Source organism: Vanessa atalanta, chromosome 2, assembly GCF_905147765.1.
Source record: "Vanessa atalanta chromosome 2, ilVanAtal1.2, whole genome shotgun sequence".
NCBI classification, from domain to species: Eukaryota; Metazoa; Arthropoda; class Insecta; order Lepidoptera; family Nymphalidae; genus Vanessa; species Vanessa atalanta.
The window spans coordinates 5,395,274-5,422,094 of NC_061872.1; the positions used below are offsets into that span (position 1 = coordinate 5,395,274).

The following is a 26,821-nucleotide window of genomic DNA, read 5'->3' on the forward strand; positions in this document are numbered from 1 at the left end:
ACAATTAAAAAAATACGTATCAAATATATTATACCACATTATCAGCGCTGGATTTACTGCTGGAGTTAGAACAGATATAATTTAAGAAATTCTGAACAAGCTATCAGGTATATGAAAATGTGTTAAAATATACGTTAATGGCGCCCATCATAAAATCGCTATACCACCTATATACTTTGTAGTAGTAAATTGTGTCTACAATTAGGATAACTATTCCCATCAAATCATCTGTTACAAATTGTTAAACGTAATTAGATTTGTAAAATCGGAAAGATCATTGTCTTGAACGAGAAATAATAGTAGCCTTAAGACACTTCCTTGTGTATATAAATTGTTTTTACTATTTATTTTGTCTTTCGTTCTCTCACATGCAATTATAAGGTTCACACTTGGTAATGATTTACTTAAAATAATATAATATATGTGAAAAACCCTATATGTGACGGAATTAATTTCGACACTTGGATAAAGAAAGAGCATAGTGAATCAAGCTTCGACCCTTCTCCTTTATTTAACGAGATATATTTATAGGAGTAGTTCTTAAATATTACAACAGGATAAAAGACAAGTTATATAAAATATAAATTCATTTAATAAAAAAACACCATCGTATTACCTATTTATTTTTTGACAACTTAATTTATTGTCAAGATTTTTTGATACAATATCTCTGAATCCTTAAAGCTCAATTTTCTTGGAAAAAGGATCTGTTGGTATCAATGGGAAACGATAATATTTATCGTAAATTTCTTCCCAGAATAACGTCCTTTTCTTCAACAAAGATCCTCTCATTTCTAAAGTTCTATTGATAGACATATGTGGTGACCACTCCGTACCCACTGGCTGCCATGCTGGTAGCTTAGAATCAGCTGGTACTGGATTTCTGGAAAAGAAGCAATACCCTTTTATATTTTCCGTTCTCATCAATAAAATTATGTAAATTAATCATCATGAATGATGATGATGATTTCAGTATAATGATATGATCTTTATTATCTCAATTTTATTTACATTTTTTTATACACAAGATATAATTAGATTATTGTCATTTATAAATAAATTAGATTTTGTAGCCTACCGTAACATTAAATTAAATGAGAAGTGGTGTAAACAAGATAAGTTTGGTAGTACTCACCCAGTTGTCATAAAGTTTAACCATAATTCTCTTACAACTGATTTAATCTTCTTATAGTCGGATGAAATTAATTTTTCATCCTTTTCGGTCCAAAGTCCATCTAAAACGGCTTGTGTTTGAGAACAATGATCTGCTCCACGAATATTAGTATGTGGATTTATTGGGCCATTGTGGTCTACAAACGAGTACTCGTATAAATATATTTGGTTATTTCCATTTTCCACGTGCATCTTTATTGATCTTAGTGTTGGATATGCAAAAATAATATCTGTGAAGTAGTCGATATACCCTTGAACCGTTTCGTCTCCTACCATTTTATTACCGAAGTAAAATTGTTTAATTTTGTTTGCAACTTGTTCTTTTTCATTTTCATCAGTGAACTTTAAATCGTGCGGGAGAAAATCTGAGAATTTTACATTCATCTGATCCTTCCAAACTTCAAAAAGAGGCATGCGGAATAATCCTTCCATTTCAGCAAATCCGTACAACATGGGAAGTTTTTTATAGTTACCAGACTTTAATATCTGAACTGGATTATCATCAAGAAATCGTTCTTGACCTACATCACGCTCCACACATGGAGACATCAAAAAAGTAGAATCTTTCCTTTCCATGACATTTGGTGAATTTAATACTTCAATGGATTCTGTCTTGTAAAATTCTTCTAAAGCGTTGAAGTCTTCTACATTTTCGAAATTAATCAGTTTTGCGTACTCCTTTGCGTTCATAATGGGATCGGATTGGATACTAAACGCTGCGGTATTTGCACCACTCTCTGGGATAACCCTTTTAAATAAACCTTGTGCCATTTTTGATATCATTAGAAGATCTACCGCGGAAGAACCGGCACTATATCCTGCTATTGTGACTTCATCAGGATTACCGCCAAATTTAGCAATATTTTTGTTAACCCAGCGTAGTAATGCAACTTGGTCCTTCATACCAGCATTACCAGGCACATCTTTTGTACCTAGACAAAGGAATCCGTGTGCTCCTAATCTGTAGTTAAATGTTACCGCGATAACTTTGTTGCTTTTAACTAAATTTTTGGGTTCCAATAAGCTTCCCCAACCTATAATATAAGCACCGCCGTGGACGTAAACAACGACTGGAAGTTTTCTATCAATTTTTTCTGGGACGTAAATGTTGGCAATAAGACAATCTTCTTGAGAATTTGTGCCAGTTATATTTATATAATTGGCTTGTATGCATTTAATATTCTTTTCCACAGCTTCAAACGGTTCAGACCAGGTTGGTGGTTGTAGAGGAGCCTAAAAAAAATAATAGCAATTTTTAGGACATCATCTAGCTGATTTGTAATAGAAATCATCGCATTATACTTATTACTCAATAAGTATGATGATATGAATATGCACTATTTCTAACAGTATAACCTAAAAAGCATAAAAATTTACTTTCAAAACGTGATCACATGTATGTCAGCCGTTTTAATCTCTTAAAATATATTTAAAAAAATACATATATAGAAAATTTTAATGGCAAACATTTACTCCGGTACCTATTATATTTTATATAATTTCAAAGCTACTTAAATTTTATACAAATTTGCGTTATTTGAGCAAAGTTGAAATTTATATATGATATTGATATTATTATTAAATAAATATAATGGTTCTGACATGCGGGCAGACCACATAAAAGTTTCTTAGCTGTATCTTTTGATTTCTAGGCCACACCCTTCTAGGAACCCTCATTAATATGGATTTTGCTACTATACTGTAAGTTTGCGGAACACTGGCTTTTAGACTTTTAGTTATAATTCATCATTACTAAACACACATTATAAGTCTGTCAGCAAAAAAGTGGGAAAGCATGGCGGCAGAGAAAGGTGTAGTTTTAAAAAAAAATAGGGGCAATAAATAAATTAAACTTGTAATCCCAATACGTATATATATACAATATTGTGTATAACAATCACTAGTACATAAAGATTAAGCTTATGTTATTCGATAGTTTATGTGATTAAAGTCTTTCAATCGATATTTATTTTCAGACAGCAAAATACAGCACATTGTTGGATACGAATTTAAGGCAACAATCAACATTCGTGGAAATTCGTATCGAATGTTTTCATACGAAATTTAACTTAATTCTTTTTACATGATGACATCAAATTTCATATCTTGTACTAAGTAATGAAAAAATCTATATATTGTAAATATGCTAAAAAGAAATTAAAATTTACAATAATTTTCGATATATTTTAATTACATATACATACTTATATTATTATGATGAGATTATTTACAATTTCATAATAAATTACAACATTTCCTCATTCATAATTTTACTTTAATGACTGTCTTTCCAATAAAATTACAAAAGCCGTGGACTTCATTTTTAACAGACAAAAAAAGAAGCTCTCAATTCGTCTGTTTATGTACGTCTATATATTATTTCGCATATAACGTTTTTGCTTATGAACTGATAATGTTTTTGTCCCTCCATGGTGATCCAAGTAGTAGCCTAAGTTACTTCTTATTACACCAGCTTTCTGCCAGTGAAAGTGCCGTTAAAATCGCTCAGGCGGTTTCAGAGATTCGCCGGAACAAACAGACAGACAGGCAAAAATATAAATGTTATTTTGGTATATGTACCATATATACATATGCATTTAGTAAAAAGCGGTTATATTAATATTACAAACAGATACTCCAATTTTATTATATGTATAGATTAATTAAGTATAAATCTTAAGATACCGGACATTACCTAGTCAAATATAAATTAATTATATTTTTGTGCGTCAAATTACCTTGAATCTGTCCCGTCCAGTCGGGGCTGTGGCGTACGGTAAACTGCTGAAGACAAATATACCTTCATTGACATCTTTATATCCACGCACGGGACCCTGATCCAGCTGCACTAAGCGAGATTCAGGATCAGCGCAAAGTACTGAATATAAAAGACAAGAAAATATTGCAAGCCAATACATGTTCACACTACCGATTTGTATCGCAAACACTCAGCGACTGAAGATTGCCGAAGTGGTCATGAATATTATCTCTGCATGACGTTCATTATATATAAGTCATTATCATACAAACGATATATCCTTACAATAATAACAAGTTACACTTTGTTAAGTCCAATGAGTAAATTTATCATATCTCGATATGATCGAATGAAGCGGATCTGATTAGCGATGTACGTAAACGGTTTTATTCGATTAATACCGTTTTGTTATCACTAAGTAAGACATGCAGTATGGATTTCAGCCGGGATCGGTAACCATGGACGACATTTTTGACTTAGAACTTTGGTCTAGGCTTAAGGGACAAAAGGAGAGCTCGACATATGGTATTCTTAGACCTACAGAAGGCTTTTGACTATGTGTCTCGTCAATGTATCTGTTGGACGTTGCGATTCAAAGGTTTGTCCGAGGCCTATATTGGCATTATCAGGGACATGTACCGCAGTTCCGTGGTTAGAACCGTTGTTGGCGATACTAAGCCTTTCCCAATCACTGTAGGGGTCCACCAGGGCTCGGCTCTTACCCCGTTCTTATTCAACTTAGTTTTAGATGTTGTCTCAGAATGCATCCAGGACCAGCCTTCATGGCTGATGATGTATGCTGATGACATAGCGCTTGTTGATGAGAGCCGGCTGGAGCTGGAACTTAGGGTGAACTTATGGAAAGGTACGCTTGAGAACGGCGGTCTCCAACTAAATGTGGTGAAGACCGTGTACATGGCTTGCAGGAGACCGGTCTCTAGCACTATCCAAATAGGGCTTCAACCAGCCGCTAAATCGGAGAAGTTTAGGTACCTTGCATCCGTCTTGTACGAGTCCGGAAGCATCGATCACGACTTTCAAGCCCGTATAAGCGCTGCTTGGGCCAAATGGCGGAAAGTCACAGGCGTGGTATGTGACCGTAGAATACTGCCCAAGCTCAAAGGGCAAATATACATGAGCATCATCCGACCGGTTCTTCTATACGGGAGCGAGTGCTGGCCAGCACTATCTCGGCACACTCAGGAGCTACACGTTACGAAGATGCAAATACTCAGGTTAGTGTGCGGCGTAATGCGGGCTGACCGCATACGCAACTCGTACATCCAAGGTAGTTTTGGGGTCCGTGACGTAGCGGATAAGCTCTAAGGCTTCGTCTGAGGTGGCATGGCAATGTCGCGCGGCAATCTTAGGACTATGTCGGGAGAAAGTGCCTTGATATATTTGTAGCTGGAACTAGGCCTCCCGGGCGCCCAAGAAAGCGATGGCTGGATGTCGTGAAACAAGACGTGGATAATGGACTCACACAGAATGACACTAAAGACCGTGCAAAGTGGAGTAGACTTAGTCGGAAGGCAGACCCTGGCAATAGCTGGGACAAATAAATGCCAGGCAGAAGAAGAAGACCTACCTGCGTGCTCGTACGTAAATTATTTTTTCCTATCGATGATGGATTTGAGAGACTTATATTTATAGTAAAAGGTTAATTATGTGTTTAAATTATTAATATATCTAGATAGAGTATCGTTATATAAAATAACTTAAACAAACGAGCTACTAGTGTACGTGTATTATTTGCGAAGCATTCTCAGCTTTGACAGTCTATGTATTATATTTGGTTGCGTCCATGCAAAGGACTATAAAAGATAATATATACACATTTGTATTTAAAAAACCTCCTGTATCTAACGATAGACGGTATCAATATGTATTTTCTATCTTCTAAATATTAAGCAATTCAATATATATTTACGAAGCGCCTAGCTATTGTATATTTATCAACAAAACATTTTTTTATAATAATTATTACTGGTACATAATATGTATTTAAAGCCTCCAAGCAAGCGGTCTAGTCAGAATATCTTAATATATAGAATTGGCTCCTACTCTCTGGTTTTACGATTATTATTATTTTTCCTAAACGATGTATATAGGTATGTAACGCCAAATCGAGCAAGGTCAATGACGTATTCTTATCAAAAAGAAATAACAATATATGTAATTTTTACAATATCCTCATTATATAATGTTATGTACATTATTTAATCAATAAAATTTTTTTATAACAGTTTACTTTTTTTTGTGTTTTTGTGGAATGCAACATTTACGCACAAAATGGTCAAATTCAAATTTTAAAATTTCAATAAATACATTAAATAAGAAACGAGCTAAGAGGTTGAAATTTATGGCCAGAAAACATTTTTATTACGTTAATTATAATATCTATAAAAACAGGGTTTTGTTATTAGCAGTCTAGCGAAGCATCCGTCTGCAATGTGCGTCATCTATTGGTAAAAGCCATCCTCCGTCTTTTAGTTTTGTCTTTCAATTATGTTTGTTCATCAAGACAAATTAAAACAAAATAAACATAAACATATCTTTACTCTTTGTTAATATCGTAGTATAATGATTAGCTAATTAGGGGAAACCACAGAAAGATTAAATCATTAAAAAGATTACGTAATAAAATTTGTGATACATTTATATAAATTAAATAAATTTCATACTTTTTTGATTATAGCATTTATACTATTATAAGAATGTAATTCTAAAGTTCATGGCACAATTTAAAAAAATATATCTATATATTACCGACAGAGACAAATAAAATTACAAAATAATAGGCTTGTTTCCACTAATAATAAATCGGATGGCTTTGAGTTTCTAATGATTAACCATGATAATTAGTAAATAAAAAAACAACTATTCTACAAAAATAATAAAAGATTAATAATATTTTTGGAAAATTAAATCGACAAAATGAGGCATTTAATCACGTGACATTAAACACCAATCAGAGTTGCGTGACGTCACACCTCGCGAAACAAGCGCGGAACGCTACGTTGTTTCTATCATTATGGCAGATAAACTGGGGGTACTACTTGATTCTGGATCTTTCAAACACTGCGATTATTAACAAACTTTGTTTTTTCTACATATATCTTCTTGGCATTCGAACTTCGTTGGCATACAACCTGGTTTCATGCGCACTTGTGTCTTTACCCATAATATGATACTCTGTATAATTAGTCATATCATTTGGCAACTAAAAAAATAAGAAGAGTTTGAATTATTACATTTTATAAAACGAAAATAATATTTTAACTCAAACAAATCATAAAATCCTATTCCAGTCCTAACATTTTATAGGTTATGTGTGATATATTATATTTGCTAAATTCATTTCTTTTACTATACATTTATAAATAGATATATCAAGTTGTATTTAATACTTACATCGAAATGGTCTTCACAGAAATAAATTGTGGAATTAGTTGACAAAGTAAGAGCATCTTGCCTCCATGCCATTTAACCACTTTATTCGTATTTATTTATTGTTTGGTACGTATATGAATAATTTGTCTGGCGTTTTTATCGTTGTACTTTCACATTAGGGCACCATACAGTATTTATAATACGAGGAATTCATTATTTATTAAAAAACACAATTGACTGTCATACACAAACACGGCTGTTTCGCGAGGTGTGACGTCATTTAAGACGCCATGACAATCTTGGCCTTTTTCGCGGTCAATTTCAAGTTCATTTCTAAAAACTCAAAATACTAACATAAAAAACCTATTTATCTTAAAATAGTATATTTTTGGGGTGAAATAGATGCTAAGCTATAGTTTTAAACTAATTTCCAAATTTTGTCAACTAGCCTATTGTGTAAGGTGTGATCCATCAAAATATATATTAAAAAAAAAAAACAATAATTTAATAGCTTTTTCTGTGACTGCGACAACAACATGCGAAGATAGATATCATAATTTAATAGATATATGTTGTGAATGTAAGTTATATATTCTCTCAGATTATAACAAAAGGCAGATAGAGCGAATACATATTCCTGTTAATACAAAACGACCCATTATTTTTTAAAACGTTTAAAAGTGTTGTCACTTTAATTATTAATTTTACCGTCTTCTCTAAAAAACTAGTTCTGTAAAAACTGTTCTCGAAAATTAAAAAAAGATGACTTCATATCGTTTCATAAGTAAATGTAACTTTTCGACTTATTTGAAATGGATTTCAAATTTTTATATATTACTAGTGATAATGAATATCGTTTGGTGTTGTCAGATTACGTTCAAATATTTTTCCTTGGGAGTCAAATATTATTCAATTGCAATATTAAACAAAAATAGCATTTCATATGATAAGTGTGTAACTTTTTCCAATTCCCTGGCAACCCTACATAAACACTTGCCGCGCTGCGACGCACACATTGTAAAAATAGAAACACAATATTCATTCCACGCGTTGAATTAATTATTTATAAGGATAAAAATGAATAAAACTAATTCGCGAAAAACATAAAAAATATAATATATTATACTATTCTAATATAATATTAACTAATTAATTACTTCTTACATCGAATCACAAAGATATAGCAAAAGACAGTCATTTAATATTTAATAATACAATTAAAAATGGTGTCATCAATATGACTAAGAGTAAACGAAAATTTAATCGTGTTTCTTAAGCGTTTTTCCCAAGATGCAATATATGATTACCTACAATGCGACAGATGATATCCTCGAAACTGACTAAAATACGACTCAATTTTTTTATGCATAGGTGGGCGGACGAGCATATTATGGGCTATACACAATAGCGCTGTATGAAATATTAACCATTCCGTCGCCAACCTTGGGAACTAAGATGTTATGTCCCTTGTGTCTATAGTTACACGGGCTCAATCACCCTTTAAACCGGAACACAACAATACTGAGTACTGTTGTTTGACGGTAGAATATCTGATGAGTGCGTGGTACCAACCCAGGCGAGCCCTACTACCAAATAAAAACATAGAAAAAAATAAATCTTCTAATGTGACCAGAGTGCGAGACTCAGCTCACATTAGAAGATAAGATATTACAAATGGTGCAAGCAGCCGGTCACAGAAAGCGAGTCGAAACTTTGTGATCTATTTATATATGATACTTCCAGGAGTCAAATGGATCGACAAGGTACGCTGTTGTGGCAAACCAATAAATATATTGGACAGCATCAAGGGAAGGACCTGACGATATACAACAACAACAACGACAAAACCTGTGTGTTATAACAAATCCTAAGACCCCTTGTATGAAATATTAGCAATATTTGTTTTGCCGTTTTAACTTGATTTATGATATAAATGGAAATTCATGAATATTGGTAAAACCATTATGTATATCAAATTCAATTCTAAATATTTTTCACTGGTATAAAGCTATGATATACCAAAGTTAATAATTAATAATTTGCATCCGTGCGAAGCCGGGGCATGTCGCTAGTTATAGATAAAATTAATCACTAAATCTCTTCAGTGATTTAAATCGATTATTAGTTAACCTCAAATAATCAGTTTTTGTATTAGTCAGATATAGGTACCTAGTTTTATTGATTCATTTTCATTTAAATATTTGCTGACACTCGGCAGTCGGCACTGGTTTATCAGGAAAATATCAACAAAAACAGATTATTTATAGAACCTATACTAAATATCATAATATAGTACACTTAACGTTCATTATTTAATATCTTAAACGATATTGTCATATATATTTGTAAAAAAGTTATATGTTTTTAGGTTACCTTAAATTTTTCATAACCAGTTGGTGCTTTAGCGTAAGGTATGCCATAAAATACAAAAAGGTCTAAATCTAAATCCTTATATCCACGGACGGGGCCTTGACTCAAATACACCAAACGAGATGGAGGGTCATCACACAGGACTAAGGAAAATAGACTTAAGTTAATAATCACAAGCCAATACATTTTTGCACGGTACACTTGACACATGGAACGCAAACATGCGAATGAATAAAATGACGCTAGCGGTGAAGCCGGTAAACGAGTTATCCAACTACAGTCCGTTCACAGTTATTTTACTTCTGGCATCTACCAAAGAGGCTGCGCGTTAGGTTGGCATTACTGACTGTCTAATTTTTCAGAACTCCTCGTGTTATATTATAGTGATTAATTACATTTAATCATGCCAAAAAAGGTAGCAAGTAAAGGTCCTGTAATTCCTAGTAGTTGCCATGACAGGTAAGTAAAATAATGTTACCTGCACTTCCCGTATGTTGAAAAATAATTCTCTACTTTAGTGAATTGTTATAATTTAAGATTAACGATTATTACATAAAATTACAATTTTTACAAATGAATAGATTAGAACCAAAATGGATCATGTATTATTCACCTTCCATAGCGTACGCAGTCAGGAAAGAGGTTCTAACTTTAACAAAACTTTTAGCAGAGTTAAAGATCGATATTGACTTACAACCTAGACGATGAAATTGAAAAAAAAAATTACACAAGTATACGATGGCTCGGATACTGAGTCTTAGCACTTATGATTATTCGGTCTCTTCTAATGATTAGATAATTCTAATTCTAAATAAAAGGTTTGACTAATCCGTACTTGTTTTTATTTATTACCAAAAAATAATGATATAGTTACATTTTTTTTTTTTTTAGCATTAGCAGCCTGTAAATTTTCCCACTGCTGGGCTAAAGGCCTCCTCTCCCTTTGAGGTGAAAGTTTGGAGCATATTCCACCACTCTGCTCCAATGTGGGTTGGCGGAATACACATGTGGCAGAATTTCGTTGAAATTAGACACATGTAGGTTTCCTCACGATGTTTTCCTTCACCGCCGAGCACGAGATGAATTATAAATACAAATTAAGCACATGAAAATTCAGTGGTGCCTGCCTGGGTTTGAACCCGAAATCATCGGTTAAGATGCACGTGTTCTAACCACTGGGCCATCTCGGCTCATATATAGGAGCATTGGTACAGATATAATTATATGTATCATACGTCACGCCACGCCTACGCGTGATACATAGATAGATCCATATCCATCTACGAGCCTGTCTCCTATAGCTACTACCACCGGTTGCACCGAATTATGTAGGTATATGACCACCACTGTATACGGGCTAAAAATAAAATTCACCATTTGGCTCTGGTAGAAGTAAATAGGTATTTTATATGAAGGACAGCTTCATATCTTTCTGCCACTACCAACAAATATTCCCTCATCTATCACGATTTCCTAATTTTATACAAAGGTTTTTTAGAAACTAGCTATAGCAACACATTGCAAAAGTTAGCCAACTTAATAGCCAGAGGTAAAAGAACTGTAAACGGACTATATAATTCTACTCAAGGGCTTCAATTTATTTGTTTGTGATGAAAGGCACAAAACATTTAGTAAAAAGAAGTTTATAAAAAATATATATACAGGGTGTCCTAGAAATCGACGTCAAGTCGGCAATGAGCGATAGGCCAATTCATTTGGATTATCAAAAAATAAGAAAAAATATTTATAAATAATTAAAAAAAATATTGGCTTATTATAAATAAAATCCATTAATTGACATCCTGCGACTGTCTTAAAAGTTTTGTGACCACAAATCTTGACCATGTTTTGATATTTTTTTTGTAACAGGTCCCTGAATAACCGTTTTATAAATTGTAATCTAAAACCGATATAATTATGCCTCAGTTTTAGAAAAACATCATTTTATTGCGCAACCATTGCGCAAAAAAGATTACATCATCGATCTTTATGTGACTGTCTTGTAAAACAAATGTACTACGCTTTTTTGGCAAGTGGCTTTAAAAGATGGCGCATTTAATTTAAATTCTAAAATGGTATTACACTTAGTAGACTACACCTAAAATACTAGTCTAATTGAATTGAAAAAAATGTAAACCAATTGAAAGTTAATTATTTTTATCACTTAAATTTCTATGGACCACGTTTGACTATGAATGCTATAATATAGAGACACTATTGTGCCGTGTGTGATCGAGACAGATAGTGACGCCGCCATGATGCCATTTACCGTTACTACTCTCTACCATTTTGTGTTATATTTTAGTACGTTTACGTTATACTTCTTCGTTTACTACGCATATTTCTGTATTCGGGTTGATTTCGTACGTACAATTTTAGCTTGTTTATTGGACTTGTTTGTGTTGTGATCTGGATTTATTGTATCAACGTTTCTAACGAACCTAGATTTCTTTTGGAGTAAATTGTTTCGACCGTTTAATAGTGAGTAGACGACTTGTACGAGAGGCATTGGGAAATCCACATTTAATGCGAGAAGATCAATCTCAGTATCGCTTTAAAATAAATACATGGACCGGAATTTTATATGGAAAAATTATTGGGTCATTCAGTTTCAACAAGACGACTACCCAGCACATCATACTCGCTCAGTCAGAGAGTTTCTCGATGTAGAATACCGGGGTAGATGAATAGAACGATCTGGTCCAATTTCGTGGCCAGACTTCTTACTGGGGAACGTTAAAAGAAAAAGTATATTTTAAACCACTTCATATATATATAAACGATTACTATTGTATATTTTACTAATTCAGTCAGTACGCACGTCTGGCGCTGGCGCGGTTCAAAGACCAAGAGACCAAGTGCCTCACTCAACAAAGGAACAGACACTGACAAATACACCATTAGCTTTATATTTCCATCTTTGGGCTATGTAACAAAATACTTTCCCGTCTTATATTTCTTACAATTGACGTCTCTCAACTGACAATTCAAATTTCAAGCGTTCAAAATTCTTCTGCTGCCAAATTTAAATAAATATTAAGGAACGCTTGTTGCGAAAGACTACTATACAATTAGTGAGTTTATGATTGATAGCACACCTTAAGAATGAAACGATCGCCTCCTGGCTATTTCTATTCATATTCAATATATGTATTTATTGGGGGAGGCCTACGTTTCGAGGATGCTTACGTCCAGCAGTGGAATGACACAGGCTGATCATGATGATGATGATATGTATTTAACTAGTTTGACAAAAAAAAGACAGCGACAGGCGAACGAAACTCAGCGGGAGTATCGTTCGCCGGTTCTTCTCAGGGTGTTTCTTTTTCCGAACCGGTGGTAGTGTTTAATTGGACTATCAATAAGTAAGTGTAATGCTTCTATATAGAATAAAGGATTTTGAGTTTGATTTGATTTATAAATTTGATTTATATAGAACAAAGGATTTGAATAGTATGATATTGTCTCTGTGAAAAAAAACATGAATTTGTATTGCCAAGCATTAAATTTTAAAAATCGGACCGTAGATGTGCTTTAAAGATACATTAAGTGTACTGTTTGGTGCAAGAAGAACACAGTATAGCAGCTGTGCGTGACGCGATTATGATACAAAAGATCACTCAAGACACGTTGATGGCCGACTTAGCTGATACGTCATTTTGATACGTATAATCTCTAAATTTTATTATTATTATAATGAAACTCGCAAATTACATTTTGAAATTTCATGCTCCTGTTCAGCGATGAGTTTCGAATTTCTTCTTATTTACTGAATTTACTGAATTTAGTGTTGACGCGGTTTTATCCACATAAACCCGCGTCAACACTAAATTCAGTAAATTTATTGTATGAGACTTATAAACATAAGACAAGTGCTAGGAGTGAGATACAAAGTGAATTCTAAGAGAATCGCACTTCTCAGAAAAAATAATTTCGAAACAAAGACATATGTTTTGCTTTGTTTTTATTTGATACAGACTACGTAGAGTAACTTCTATTTTGCTCGCTTACAAAAATTTTATGAATCCGAATATATGAACTTCGAACTACATGAATATTGTGAATATGATGTTATTACAAAACTTTTACATAACCCATTCAACAAATAGATCGACCGAAAATATATGTTTGATTTTAATTAAAGTTTAGCTGTTATATAATTTTTAGTTAGGTCTCAAAATCGTATTATTTGTAAAACACTATCACCCTTTCGAAACTAAATTACTACCTACTAATTATAGACAACATTTGTTTACAAAACTTAACAAAAAAAAAATCCAAAAAATTACTTTGAGGTTATACTTGTTTTCTCTGACGCTAGTTTTTGTATTTAATACTGAGTAGTTAACTACGTGACAGGTAACGACGAAAATAAGGAAAAGGACGAACTTGAGAGATATTTTATTAAAGATTAGAAACCAGAAATGGAACTGGACTGGTCATATTATGAGAACAAATAAAGGGACATGGACGAAAGACGTAATGGAATAGTATCTTAGGAACGAAAAAGACAAAAAGGAAAGATGACCTACCAAAAGGTTGGAGAAGGGTAGCTCGAACAGAGATGTTTTTTTTTATTATATTGTTTCGCGGACAAGCATATGGGCCACCTAATGGCAAGTAGTCACCATCGCCCATGGACAATGGTGCATCGCCAATGCGCCACCAACCTTGAGAACTATGATGTTATTTGCCTGTAGTGGCTCACTTGCCCTTTCAACCGGAACGCAACAATACTGAGTACTGCTGTTTGGCGGTTGAATATCTAATGAGAATGGAAGAAACTTGGGGTGACCGACATAGGTGTCGCAAAATAACTTGACGATCAAACTGGTTGCTGAGGAATTTTAAATACTACAAATGAATTAAATTTACTAAATTATAACTATTTATAAGAATCTGCGAATAAAGATTATTATTATGATATTATTATCATTAGTTACGATACATCTCCGGTGCGCTGTAAATCACAAAATTTGATTCAGATTATTAATTAAATCTATCAATAATAATTAGCATGAAATGATTTAGATCTTTGACAAATAATCCTATATATTTTATAGATAGTTTATCAACATCATGGTACGTGCTAATTTTTTTTTAATGGTTTTATATTAATAGACTAGTTTATGCAACTTATATCGAACACAAAAACAGTAAATGTATTTTCAGTTTTGAATGACCAGACATTATAAAACGAAAGACAGACAAAAATCAATACAAACTCCCGGTACTATTTTGTCTTATAATCAATAAACGGAATAATATAATTTACAGTCATTGTTTTTATTATTTAGATTCTCGAATATAAGAAAAACGTCGGTAGGTCGGAAGGTTCATTATTTATTTTGAGAAGATGACTCTGATGTAAAGAATAGTTGTTCAGTGTTCAGTAAATAAGTGAGATATCACAATGACCTAGAAGGGGAAACTACACCAACATCCAGTTCTGCGATTTTGAATTTAAGATTAAGTTAGTCACCGTAATATGATCAGTAGAGTCATGATGATATCCTTCTGACTGATTTCATTCTTTACGCGACGACCATTCTCAGCGGGGAACAGCAAGTTACGCAGGATATGTAATTAATATATGTTTGTAGTGTGTGCACGCTCTCTCTCTTAATCCAATGAAAGGCCTACACGCTATAGGTAGTTTCGGCACATAAACCCTACACATGCTGAGACGTCTCTCGTGGCCAGTCTCGTGGTGAGCCGTCCGTGGGCTAAGAACAAATTAACTGTTAATTAATTATAATGATCCCAACTGATATTACAAGCGCGAAATGTAATAAATTTATTTATTTGTTTTTTACTTACACGTCTTAACTTCTCAGGGAAACAGAAAAGAACATAGGGTACCTAACAACTGCACCTGCCCAAGGCTGCGTGTGAGTTGAGGGGGGTTGACAACTAAATGATGCAATTAGATTAAGCCTTATGCTAAAGCAGCTTTAAAGTCGTCTGTTTTCATATTATAATTTGAAAAGCTCCTCTGGATAAAAATAGTACTTAATCTTCTTCAGTATGCCAACTTTTTAGGTGACAACTATGGCACTAGAATTGATGGATACTCCGAAGCTAGTGTGTGAATGTATAACGCTAAATATCTTAAAACTAAGATGTAATATATAAAACCCAAATTTGTTTTGGTACGATATATAATATCTTTAATCCTTACATATATAATCTGACAAATCCTAAAAAATCTCGATCTAATCTGCTTACCATAGTCTTTCTATGGTAATTGTTTTTTTTACTCACACACGTGCACACATTGGAAACACAATTAGACATTTGCTGTCTCATACTAATAAACTGTAGTCTTACAGATTAAGGTGATTGTTATGGGTACGATATATTTCTTGTATGTTACAATTAAAAAAATACGTATCAAATATATTATACCACATTATCAGCGCTGGATTTACACTCGAGGCAATAAGGGCTAGTGCCAATTACCTTGAATCTATATCGTCCAGTCGGTGCTGTGGCGTACGGTATTATTGAAGACAAATACACCTTCATTTACATCTTTGTGTCCACGCACGGGTCCCCGATCCAGCTGCACTAAGCGAGATTCAGGATCAGCACAAAGTACTGAATATAAAAGACAAGAAAATATTGTGAGCCAACACATGCTCACACTACAACTTTGTATCGCGAACACTCAGTAGCAAGATTTGTGAAGTAGTTTAAATATTATCCCCGAATGAGGAACTGTATATACAAGTCATTATCGTACGAACGACATACATTTAAGATAAAAAAATCAGTAACATTCAAAAGTCCAATGTAAATTAATCATATTTTTGCGCTTTCTGGTGGATCTGATTAACGTTATTAAGTGGTGATATTTGATTCCTATCGTTTAATTATCACTAAGTAGATAGGCAGATTGCTACTTGACAACAATGATTTGCCGTATTACATAAGTTACTATCAATCCAAGCCAGCTTCTTCACTTTACAAATCACTTTTGATCCCTCATGATACAGTGTTAAATTAAATCTAAAAATACCACTTTAATTACAGCGATACAGACGATACATATTTTTTAATAATAATTTTCAAGTTTTATAGTTTTCTCTGTGGCCACATTTATATTTAGTATTAAGTAGCTACATCACACTCGCGTGCGTTATGAATCACAGCTCGTGATTCAAAAGAATAACAATAATATAATATAATTTGTTTATTAAATTTGATGATAAAATTAGCATGAAATGATTTTGATTTTATTTTATCTCACAGTATTATGTGCCGTGAATTAAAAACAAACATTTGTCACGTCGATTATCACATTTCTTGTAATAATAAATTGTAATCGTTATCACTTGATAATACTTTTAATTGATTGCTAGCCGTGTCTACATAACACTGTAAACACAATCCCTATAGCTTGGAACCGGCGATTTAGGAACCGAAAATCGACCTATAAGGACATTCTGCGTGAGCACTCCTTACCGAAAGAGCCTAATGACCACAAACAAATAACATAAATAGGTCACGTTCAGACGACTCACTCTCCTCACCTCAATTTTCTGATTTTTACACTAAGAATTGATTTTTTTGCTACATAAAATATTAATACCAAACAAGTTACAAAATATACCCATACCGTTTGTTCAATAACAGTGTAAATCAACTAGAAAAAATTATTCAAATCTACCTACTTAATTGGATATATATATTTTGTGTTATATTTTTGTCTACTATGTGTTTTTTATTTGTCCTCGATGTGATTATAACCTTGAGAAATAAAGTAATAAGAAGCCTTAGATTGCGCGTGCACCCATGTAAGCAAAAACAAAAAAAATACAGCAATCAATTACGATATTTTAAAATTCAATTCTAGCACCTTATATCACACAAGCAAAATTAAAGGTAATTAAGTAATTTTAAACGACATAAGTAGCTTCAAATTAAAAAAACAGAAGACAGATGGAACGTGCGGAACATTATAGTAAAAACATTATTCCAAAGCAAAAATTAATACAAGCTTCCGGTTTCCGGTCCGCTTGCAGATATACGCTGCAGAACTGAGCACAGAACAGAACGCATAGCTGAACGCTTTTGTTTTATAATCTCAGGATATATTATTATTATTAATTCAAAATTTATTTAAATAGATTATATATGACATTTACTTTAATCGTTGTAAATTATTTCTCGATGAAGCCTCCCCTTTTTTACTTTCAAATGTTTTTATTCACTTGACCGCAATTTGCTGCAATAACCCTTTGGCTAGGGAACTGCCGAGCAAAATTTCTCTATGATTTGTATAACTGACCTAATCCTTAGTGGAATTATTTTTCTAGATGCTGGTTTAACCTTACCGGTAAAGGAAAGAAAACTACTTGTTCAATTAGGGTTTCCAACTTCTACGCTTTGTCACTTTAATAAAATTTGCTTAATTAGTTTCACTGGGCAGTTTTTTTCCTGGATGTTTTTGTAATAGACATTCTGACCTATATGACATCTATTTTTTTATTTGATATTTATGTCAGTATCAGTTTTTTAACCCCGTGCCATAAAATAATTTCAATTGACGATAGGATAATGTTTTCTTCCGAAATCTCCAATAAAAGTAGAAAATGATTATAGATGAAATTTTTTCCCGTTGAGATTTTCAGTAATATTCTCAAATTAAATGTTTGTTTTAACCAGTTAAATCTTAGTATCCCAAATAGGGCATTTGTTAGATTGCAGCTTGCACGTTTATCAAGCTGCACCTGTTGCGCAAATAAACAGAAATAAACAGTAGCTTGAAATGATTTATGCACTAGTATAGTGATATATGTGTGATTATCTTCTAAGAGAAGTTTAGCAAGAAACCAAGCTACATGATTTCCAATGTCAAGAAATGTGTGTAGTGCTATGTGTGTAGAGCGGTCACTCACTATTTCCCTAGAAATAACTACATTTCTTGTAAATACATCTATCTGCATTTGTCCGCACCTTAGGTGGCCCTTGGGGTTTGTAAATTCGCAAAATTTATAAAAACAAGTAAATTTATATATAGACAGGCCAAAAAAGAGCTCCAAAGGCTCAAAGGACTGGAAAGTTTAATTGCAGAATCACCTGAAATGCGATGCTGTCTTATGTCATGGAGAAATTGGAACACGAAGGTATATCTGTCGAATATCTATTTTCAAGATCCATTACTGCTTCTGTAGGGGATATCTTATATCTGCCCAAGATATTTATTGGAAGTTTTTTGTAACGACATGGAGGTTTATATTTCTATCGAAAATAGTTGCGGCCCTACAATTTCGAGTTAAAAATTGAGAGCCTCTCTAAGATTCCTGTATCTACTAGCTCTGTTAGATTGATTGAAAATTATTTCCTTATATTTTTTTTTTGCATCGGGGCTTGGGTTTGAAATGTATACGGCCATTTTTATTGATTATCCCACGAGGAGGCGGTCCTCGTCCAAGACTGTATTTATGACTTTGCCTGACTTTGACCAGCTATTATAAATGATATCCGGATGATAAATACAAATTATATATTTAATATTTCTAAAAGACACATCAAATATTTCACAATGACAAAACTCATTATCAATACACTTAGAAGCTATGTTCGTTATTCGTATTGGTACATAACATTTGCTTATTAAATAAAATATTTTAAACAAAGCAACCAACTTAAGGCTTAACGTCGTATCTTAATTAATCTTTAGACTTCTGGCTAATTATAGATACTTTCAATTTCATAAAAATCATCATTTGCCAAATCGAGCATCTGTATATTTCAGTTCTCCTATTCAGAACATTTTTAGGTTAAAGATGAGGACACCACCTTTATATAATTCTCAAGCAGTGCTGCTATTGGTTTTGACGGTATCCAACAACAGCACCTTATTGATCTTGTGAGTAACTCAGCTGGTGAGGCTGCCACTAACCTAACCTAACCTAACCAATCTATGCAATGTATCCACCTGGTAAGGAAAGTTTTTTTTTATGTTATTTGTTAGATATTTAACAAAATTTCTGACAATTGTATGTGACTGTGAAGCAGCAGTACATTCTAATTATACCTTTATAAAAGGAAAGGAGACCGAGGTGTTACTTAAATTTGATATAAAAAATAGTTTTAACTCCTTAGATAGGTCATGCTTATCGAAGTCTCCTCTTATCTGCCTGAATATTAATTACCCTTATGTTTGCCAATGTTACAGCTCACCTTCCAAACTATTTTTGGCGAAAATACAATTAATTCTAATGTATGTTACAATTTAATCACAATTTGATAAAATTTGAGCTTGAGAGGCAAAAGCAAAAAATGAACCAACCGGTTCATTTTTTGCTAAAAGAATCGGAATTTAATTTCAACGGAGAAATGCTGCTAGCCACCTTGCTACCATTCCACACGGTCTAAATTTGTACAGTATTTTTATGAAAATAAATAAGTATTTACATTCATTCTAGAATTTAATTCAAGGAAGGTATTGTTTGAAAATAACCAAGATGTCTCTATGAGTTAGAACAGATATAAATTAAGAAATTCTGAACAAGCTGTCAGGTATATGAAAATGTGTTAAAATATACGTTAATGGCGCCCATCATAAAATCGCTATACCACCTATATACTTTGTAGTAGTAAATTGTGTCTACAATTAGGATAACTATTCCCATCAAATCATCTGTTACAAATTGTTAAACGTAATTAGATTTGTAAAATCGGAAAGATCATTGTCTTGAACGAGAAATAATAGTAGCCTTAAGACACTTCCTTGTGTATATAAATTGTTTTTACTATTTATTTTGTCTTTCGTTCTCTCACATGCAATTATAAGGTTCACACTTGGTAATGATTTACTTAAAATAATATAATATATGTGAAAAACCCTATATGTGACGGAATTAATTTCGACACTTGGATAAAGAAAGAGCATAGTGAATCAAGCTTCGACCCTTCTCCTTTATTTAACGAGATATATTTATAGGAGTAGTTCTTAAATATTACAACAGGATGAAAGACAAGTTATATAAAATATAAATTCATTTAATAAAAAAACACCATCGTATTACCTATTTATTTTTTGACAACTTAATTTATTGTCAAGATTTTTTGATACAATATCTCTGAATCCTTAAAGCTCAATTTTCTTGGAAAAAGGATCTGTTGGTATCAATGGGAAACGATAATATTTATCGTAAATTTCTTCCCAGAATAACGTCCTTTTCTTCAACAAAGATCCTCTCATTTCTAAAGTTCTATTGATAGACATATGTGGTGACCACTCCGTACCCACTGGCTGCCATGCTGGTAGCTTAGAATCAGCTGGTACTGGATTTCTGGAAAAGAAGCAATACCCTTTTATATTTTCCGTTCTCATCAATAAAATTATGTAAATTAATCATCATGAATGATGATGATGATTTCAGTATAATGATATGATCTTTATTATCTCAATTTTATTTACATTTTTTTATACACAAGATATAATTAGATTATTGTCATTTATAAATAAATTAGATTTTGTAGCCTACCGTAACATTAAATTAAATGAGAAGTGGTGTAAACAAGATAAGTTTGGTAGTACTCACCCAGTTGTCATAAAGTTTAACCATAATTCTCTTACAACTGATTTAATCTTCTTATAGTCGGATGAAATTAATTTTTCATCCTTTTCGGTCCAAAGTCCATCTAAAACGGCTTGTGTTTGAGAACAATGATCTGCTCCACGAATATTAGTATGTGGATTTATTGGGCCATTGTGGTCTACAAACGAGTACTCGTATAAATATATTTGGTTATTTCCATTTTCCACGTGCATCTTTATTGATCTTAGTGTTGGATATGCAAAAATAATATCTGTGAAGTAGTCGATATACCCTTGAACCGTTTCGTCTCCTACCATTTTATTACCGAAGTAAAATTGTTTAATTTTGTTTGCAACTTGTTCTTTTTCATTTTCATCAGTGAACTTTAAATCGTGCGGGAGAAAATCTGAGAATTTTACATTCATCTGATCCTTCCAAACTTCAAAAAGAGGCATGCGGAATAATCCTTCCATTTCAGCAAATCCGTACAACATGGGAAGTTTTTTATAGTTACCAGACTTTAATATCTGAACTGGATTATCATCAAGAAATCGTTCTTGACCTACATCACGCTCCACACATGGAGACATCAAAAAAGTAGAATCTTTCCTTTCCATGACATTTGGTGAATTTAATACTTCAATGGATTCTGTCTTGTAAAATTCTTCTAAAGCGTTGAAGTCTTCTACATTTTCGAAATTAATCAGTTTTGCGTACTCCTTTGCGTTCATAATGGGATCGGATTGGATACTAAACGCTGCGGTATTTGCACCACTCTCTGGGATAACCCTTTTAAATAAACCTTGTGCCATTTTTGATATCATTAGAAGATCTACCGCGGAAGAACCGGCACTATATCCTGCTATTGTGACTTCATCAGGATTACCGCCAAATTTAGCAATATTTTTGTTAACCCAGCGTAGTAATGCAACTTGGTCCTTCATACCAGCATTACCAGGCACATCTTTTGTACCTAGACAAAGGAATCCGTGTGCTCCTAATCTGTAGTTAAATGTTACCGCGATAACTTTGTTGCTTTTAACTAAATTTTTGGGTTCCAATAAGCTTCCCCAACCTATAATATAAGCACCGCCGTGGACGTAAACAACGACTGGAAGTTTTCTATCAATTTTTTCTGGGACGTAAATGTTGGCAATAAGACAATCTTCTTGAGAATTTGTGCCAGTTATATTTATATAATTGGCTTGTATGCATTTAATATTCTTTTCCACAGCTTCAAACGGTTCAGACCAGGTTGGTGGTTGTAGAGGAGCCTAAAAAAAATAATAGCAATTTTTAGGACATCATCTAGCTGATTTGTAATAGAAATCATCGCATTATACTTATTACTCAATAAGTATGATGATATGAATATGCACTATTTCTAACAGTATAACCTAAAAAGCATAAAAATTTACTTTCAAAACGTGATCACATGTATGTCAGCCGTTTTAATCTCTTAAAATATATTTAAAAAAATACATATATAGAAAATTTTAATGGCAAACATTTACTCCGGTACCTATTATATTTTATATAATTTCAAAGCTACTTAAATTTTATACAAATTTGCGTTATTTGAGCAAAGTTGAAATTTATATATGATATTGATATTATTATTAAATAAATATAATGGTTCTGACATGCGGGCAGACCACATAAAAGTTTCTTAGCTGTATCTTTTGATTTCTAGGCCACACCCTTCTAGGAACCCTCATTAATATGGATTTTGCTACTATACTGTAAGTTTGCGGAACACTGGCTTTTAGACTTTTAGTTATAATTCATCATTACTAAACACACATTATAAGTCTGTCAGCAAAAAAGTGGGAAAGCATGGCGGCAGAGAAAGGTGTAGTTTTAAAAAAAAATAGGGGCAATAAATAAATTAAACTTGTAATCCCAATACGTATATATATACAATATTGTGTATAACAATCACTAGTACATAAAGATTAAGCTTATGTTATTCGATAGTTTATGTGATTAAAGTCTTTCAATCGATATTTATTTTCAGACAGCAAAATACAGCACATTGTTGGATACGAATTTAAGGCAACAATCAACATTCGTGGAAATTCGTATCGAATGTTTTCATACGAAATTTAACTTAATTCTTTTTACATGATGACATCAAATTTCATATCTTGTACTAAGTAATGAAAAAATCTATATATTGTAAATATGCTAAAAAGAAATTAAAATTTACAATAATTTTCGATATATTTTAATTACATATACATACTTATATTATTATGATGAGATTATTTACAATTTCATAATAAATTACAACATTTCCTCATTCATAATTTTACTTTAATGACTGTCTTTCCAATAAAATTACAAAAGCCGTGGACTTCATTTTTAACAGACAAAAAAAGAAGCTCTCAATTCGTCTGTTTATGTACGTCTATATATTATTTCGCATATAACGTTTTTGCTTATGAACTGATAATGTTTTTGTCCCTCCATGGTGATCCAAGTAGTAGCCTAAGTTACTTCTTATTACACCAGCTTTCTGCCAGTGAAAGTGCCGTTAAAATCGCTCAGGCGGTTTCAGAGATTCGCCGGAACAAACAGACAGACAGGCAAAAATATAAATGTTATTTTGGTATATGTACCATATATACATATGCATTTAGTAAAAAGCGGTTATATTAATATTACAAACAGATACTCCAATTTTATTATATGTATAGATTAATTAAGTATAAATCTTAAGATACCGGACATTACCTAGTCAAATATAAATTAATTATATTTTTGTGCGTCAAATTACCTTGAATCTGTCCCGTCCAGTCGGGGCTGTGGCGTACGGTAAACTGCTGAAGACAAATATACCTTCATTGACATCTTTATATCCACGCACGGGACCCTGATCCAGCTGCACTAAGCGAGATTCAGGATCAGCGCAAAGTACTGAATATAAAAGACAAGAAAATATTGCAAGCCAATACATGTTCACACTACCGATTTGTATCGCAAACACTCAGCGACTGAAGATTGCCGAAGTGGTCATGAATATTATCTCTGCATGACGTTCATTATATATAAGTCATTATCATACAAACGATATATCCTTACAATAATAACAAGTTACACTTAGTTAAGTCCAATGAGTAAATTTATCATATCTCGATATGATCGAATGAAGCGGATCTGATTAGCGATGTACGTAAACGGTTTTATTCGATTAATACCGTTTTGTTATCACTAAGTAAGACATGCTTTACTACGATATATTATTGTAGTACATTATGTAAGTTATATCATTTGAGTGAACAACTCCGATAAATATTAAGTTCCCTTGTGTTAATTTTATTTATTTATTTCAGGTCAGTTTACAATTATAATTTATTTATTTATTCGAAACACCATTGGCATATTCACAAAAACAATGCAATAAAAAGTAATACACTCTTAAATTAATGATAAAAACTTTAACAAACACAAACTTAGACAAAAGATACGGCTTAAGGCTTGTAATGAGTCAAGTCCTTAACTCTTGGAACAGGCATAAAATTCAAGTTTCTTATTCGACGTATGTTATCTTAGACATTCAAACATACGTATATAGGTACATACAATATTTGTTTACATGAAAGCGTGCAGATAAAAATCTCTTGGCGCCAGAAGGTGCCTTGACAACCGTTACTTCAAATATTTTTACGTTTATTAACAATTTTTTTTATAATCTACACTTAATCTATTTTAAATAGTATGTTAATCTTTAAGCCTTTGAGCCTCTCTTTCATTTACCCTAACCTCCTATATCCACATGACATATAGTACCTCTTCGTTTTAAATAAAATATAAAATAAATTAAAAGTAATAGAAATAAATATGCTGATTACCTTCTGAATTCGTTGTTATTATTTTTTAAAAACACAATACTAGAGGCTCCTTCGGTTTAATGTTGCAGAATATCTATTCAACGATTTTTTTTTTTTATGGAATCGGTACGCGTAAATCGCGATGCAACCCTTTGTTACCTGACAAATTAGTACAGGACGAGACGTTGAGGTTTCTGCGTGACAAATTTATCGATAACGCCCAATCGAAAAAGGTCAACGACATGTATAAACCTTTTAATGTAAAGTAACGAAACTTTTAGAGAATCTATTTTCTATAGCCTATGGACCCAAAATTAAATTATTTAAGTCTTTGCGTTAAATATTTATTGTTTTATAAATTACGAAATTAAAGCTTTATCCATGTCCAAATTCTATAGTCAAGACCAAGACAACAAACTACGACCTTCAAACCTCATCCTTGCAAACACCGCGCATTAACACTCGTCCGCTGTATGTATTGTCTGTATGTATACGTCTCTGAATATAGCCTAAATCTGTGTTACAGAAGTTAAAATAAATTAAAAACTATATTCGTGTACGTAGGGGCGTATAGTTATAAGAATGTAAATGTGTCAGTATACTTTCTACTATTGTAGGATTTGGTCAAGAAAAGAACAGATACAGCAAATTTGATTTATTAATTTTTTTTACTTACTTAATTTAATAGGTATTTATGCATAATTGATGATCTATATGGTAGCATTGTTATTACGCACAGAGAATAAAATTACATAGAGTTCCTACATTTTTTTTATTTGTTTTAAATTAATAGGTTTCTCGAATACTTCCATTTTCTTATAACTAATTTTTATGGTAAACTGTTGATGGGACATGGAGACAAAGCCGGCTCGTATGTCGTGAAAGCAAAAGACATGCTTTCTTACGCCCATACATAAATGCATGCATTCAGGGCTTCACCGCCTCAATCTAACCCTTACGTGTGCATAGCGCGTATATTTTATACTTAGATTTTATATATTATTGGTTTCCTTTAAACATAAATTCTTCCATTAATTTCAGCCATCCATTTCGATGTTTTCCACCTAAGTCAGACAGCCATTAGAAGTAGCCACTACCTCTTAAGGTTTCATACTTCGAAGTTAATTTACAAGTATAAGTTAAGTTTAAGTTATCATTTCCGTAGTCTAATCAAAAATAAAATTTTTAATTTGGTATATTATGAGAGACTGATCCTGCAAAAATAACGTTTAATCTTGTTAAGTATGATCCTAGATCCTTATTGTAAATTACAATACAAAAAAAATATCTAATACATTGTAGTGCTGTACCACTGCTTTGGCTATGATTACTTGTAATCATAAATTAGAGGCAGATCAAGGTTCAAGGCGCGTTTGATTTGTAAAAATTGCGCCTCAATCATATGCTGCCTCGAAAATGACCGCTTTTTTACAGTACCTACTCATAGATTCGTCGTAGTGCGGTCTTCGCGTAATTTGTACGGGTTACCCTCCGATACCTACCCTGTAAATATACAATCAAGGGTTATTGCGATCTTGGTTTCTTGATAACTTTCAAAACTGATGTCACGATAAAGATTTTCAACTTTGAAATTTTAATATATTTTAACATTAATCTATTAATCCTGTAGTAATGTAGATTTATATTCTTTTTAATTGTATGTGTATATTTTAAAGTAAAAGCATAGGTTTTTGTCATAATTGTCGTTATGTTGCTTAGCGTATATAATATTCCATAGG

The 26,821-nt window shown here is 32.7% G+C and overlaps 2 protein-coding genes across 3 annotated transcripts; both read right to left on the reverse strand.

Moving 5' to 3' along the window:
* Positions 1-607: 607 nt before the first annotated feature.
* On the reverse strand, positions 608-9,938 carry LOC125071949 (cholinesterase 1-like). Of its 2 annotated transcripts, none has more exons than XM_047682399.1 (3): positions 9,698-9,938; positions 1,136-2,406; positions 608-883 (listed from the first exon to the last, which is right to left on the reverse strand). In XM_047682399.1, exons 1-3 carry the CDS (start codon positions 9,902-9,904, stop codon positions 679-681), a joined length of 1,683 nt encoding a protein of 560 aa, XP_047538355.1. In that variant the 5' UTR covers positions 9,905-9,938; the 3' UTR covers positions 608-678. The 2 variants fall into 2 exon arrangements, with proteins under 2 accessions (XP_047538355.1, XP_047538363.1); XM_047682407.1 differs by lacking the exon at positions 9,698-9,938 and adding an exon at positions 3,912-4,154.
* A 10,786-nt stretch (positions 9,939-20,724) lies between these two features.
* On the reverse strand, positions 20,725-24,270 carry LOC125072021 (esterase FE4-like). Its single transcript, XM_047682494.1, has 3 exons — positions 24,029-24,270; positions 21,253-22,523; positions 20,725-21,000 (listed from the first exon to the last, which is right to left on the reverse strand). The coding sequence occupies exons 1-3, from the start codon at positions 24,206-24,208 to the stop codon at positions 20,796-20,798; spliced, it is 1,656 nt and encodes a 551-aa protein (XP_047538450.1). The 5' UTR covers positions 24,209-24,270; the 3' UTR covers positions 20,725-20,795.
* Between the last annotated feature and the right edge of the window lie 2,551 nt (positions 24,271-26,821).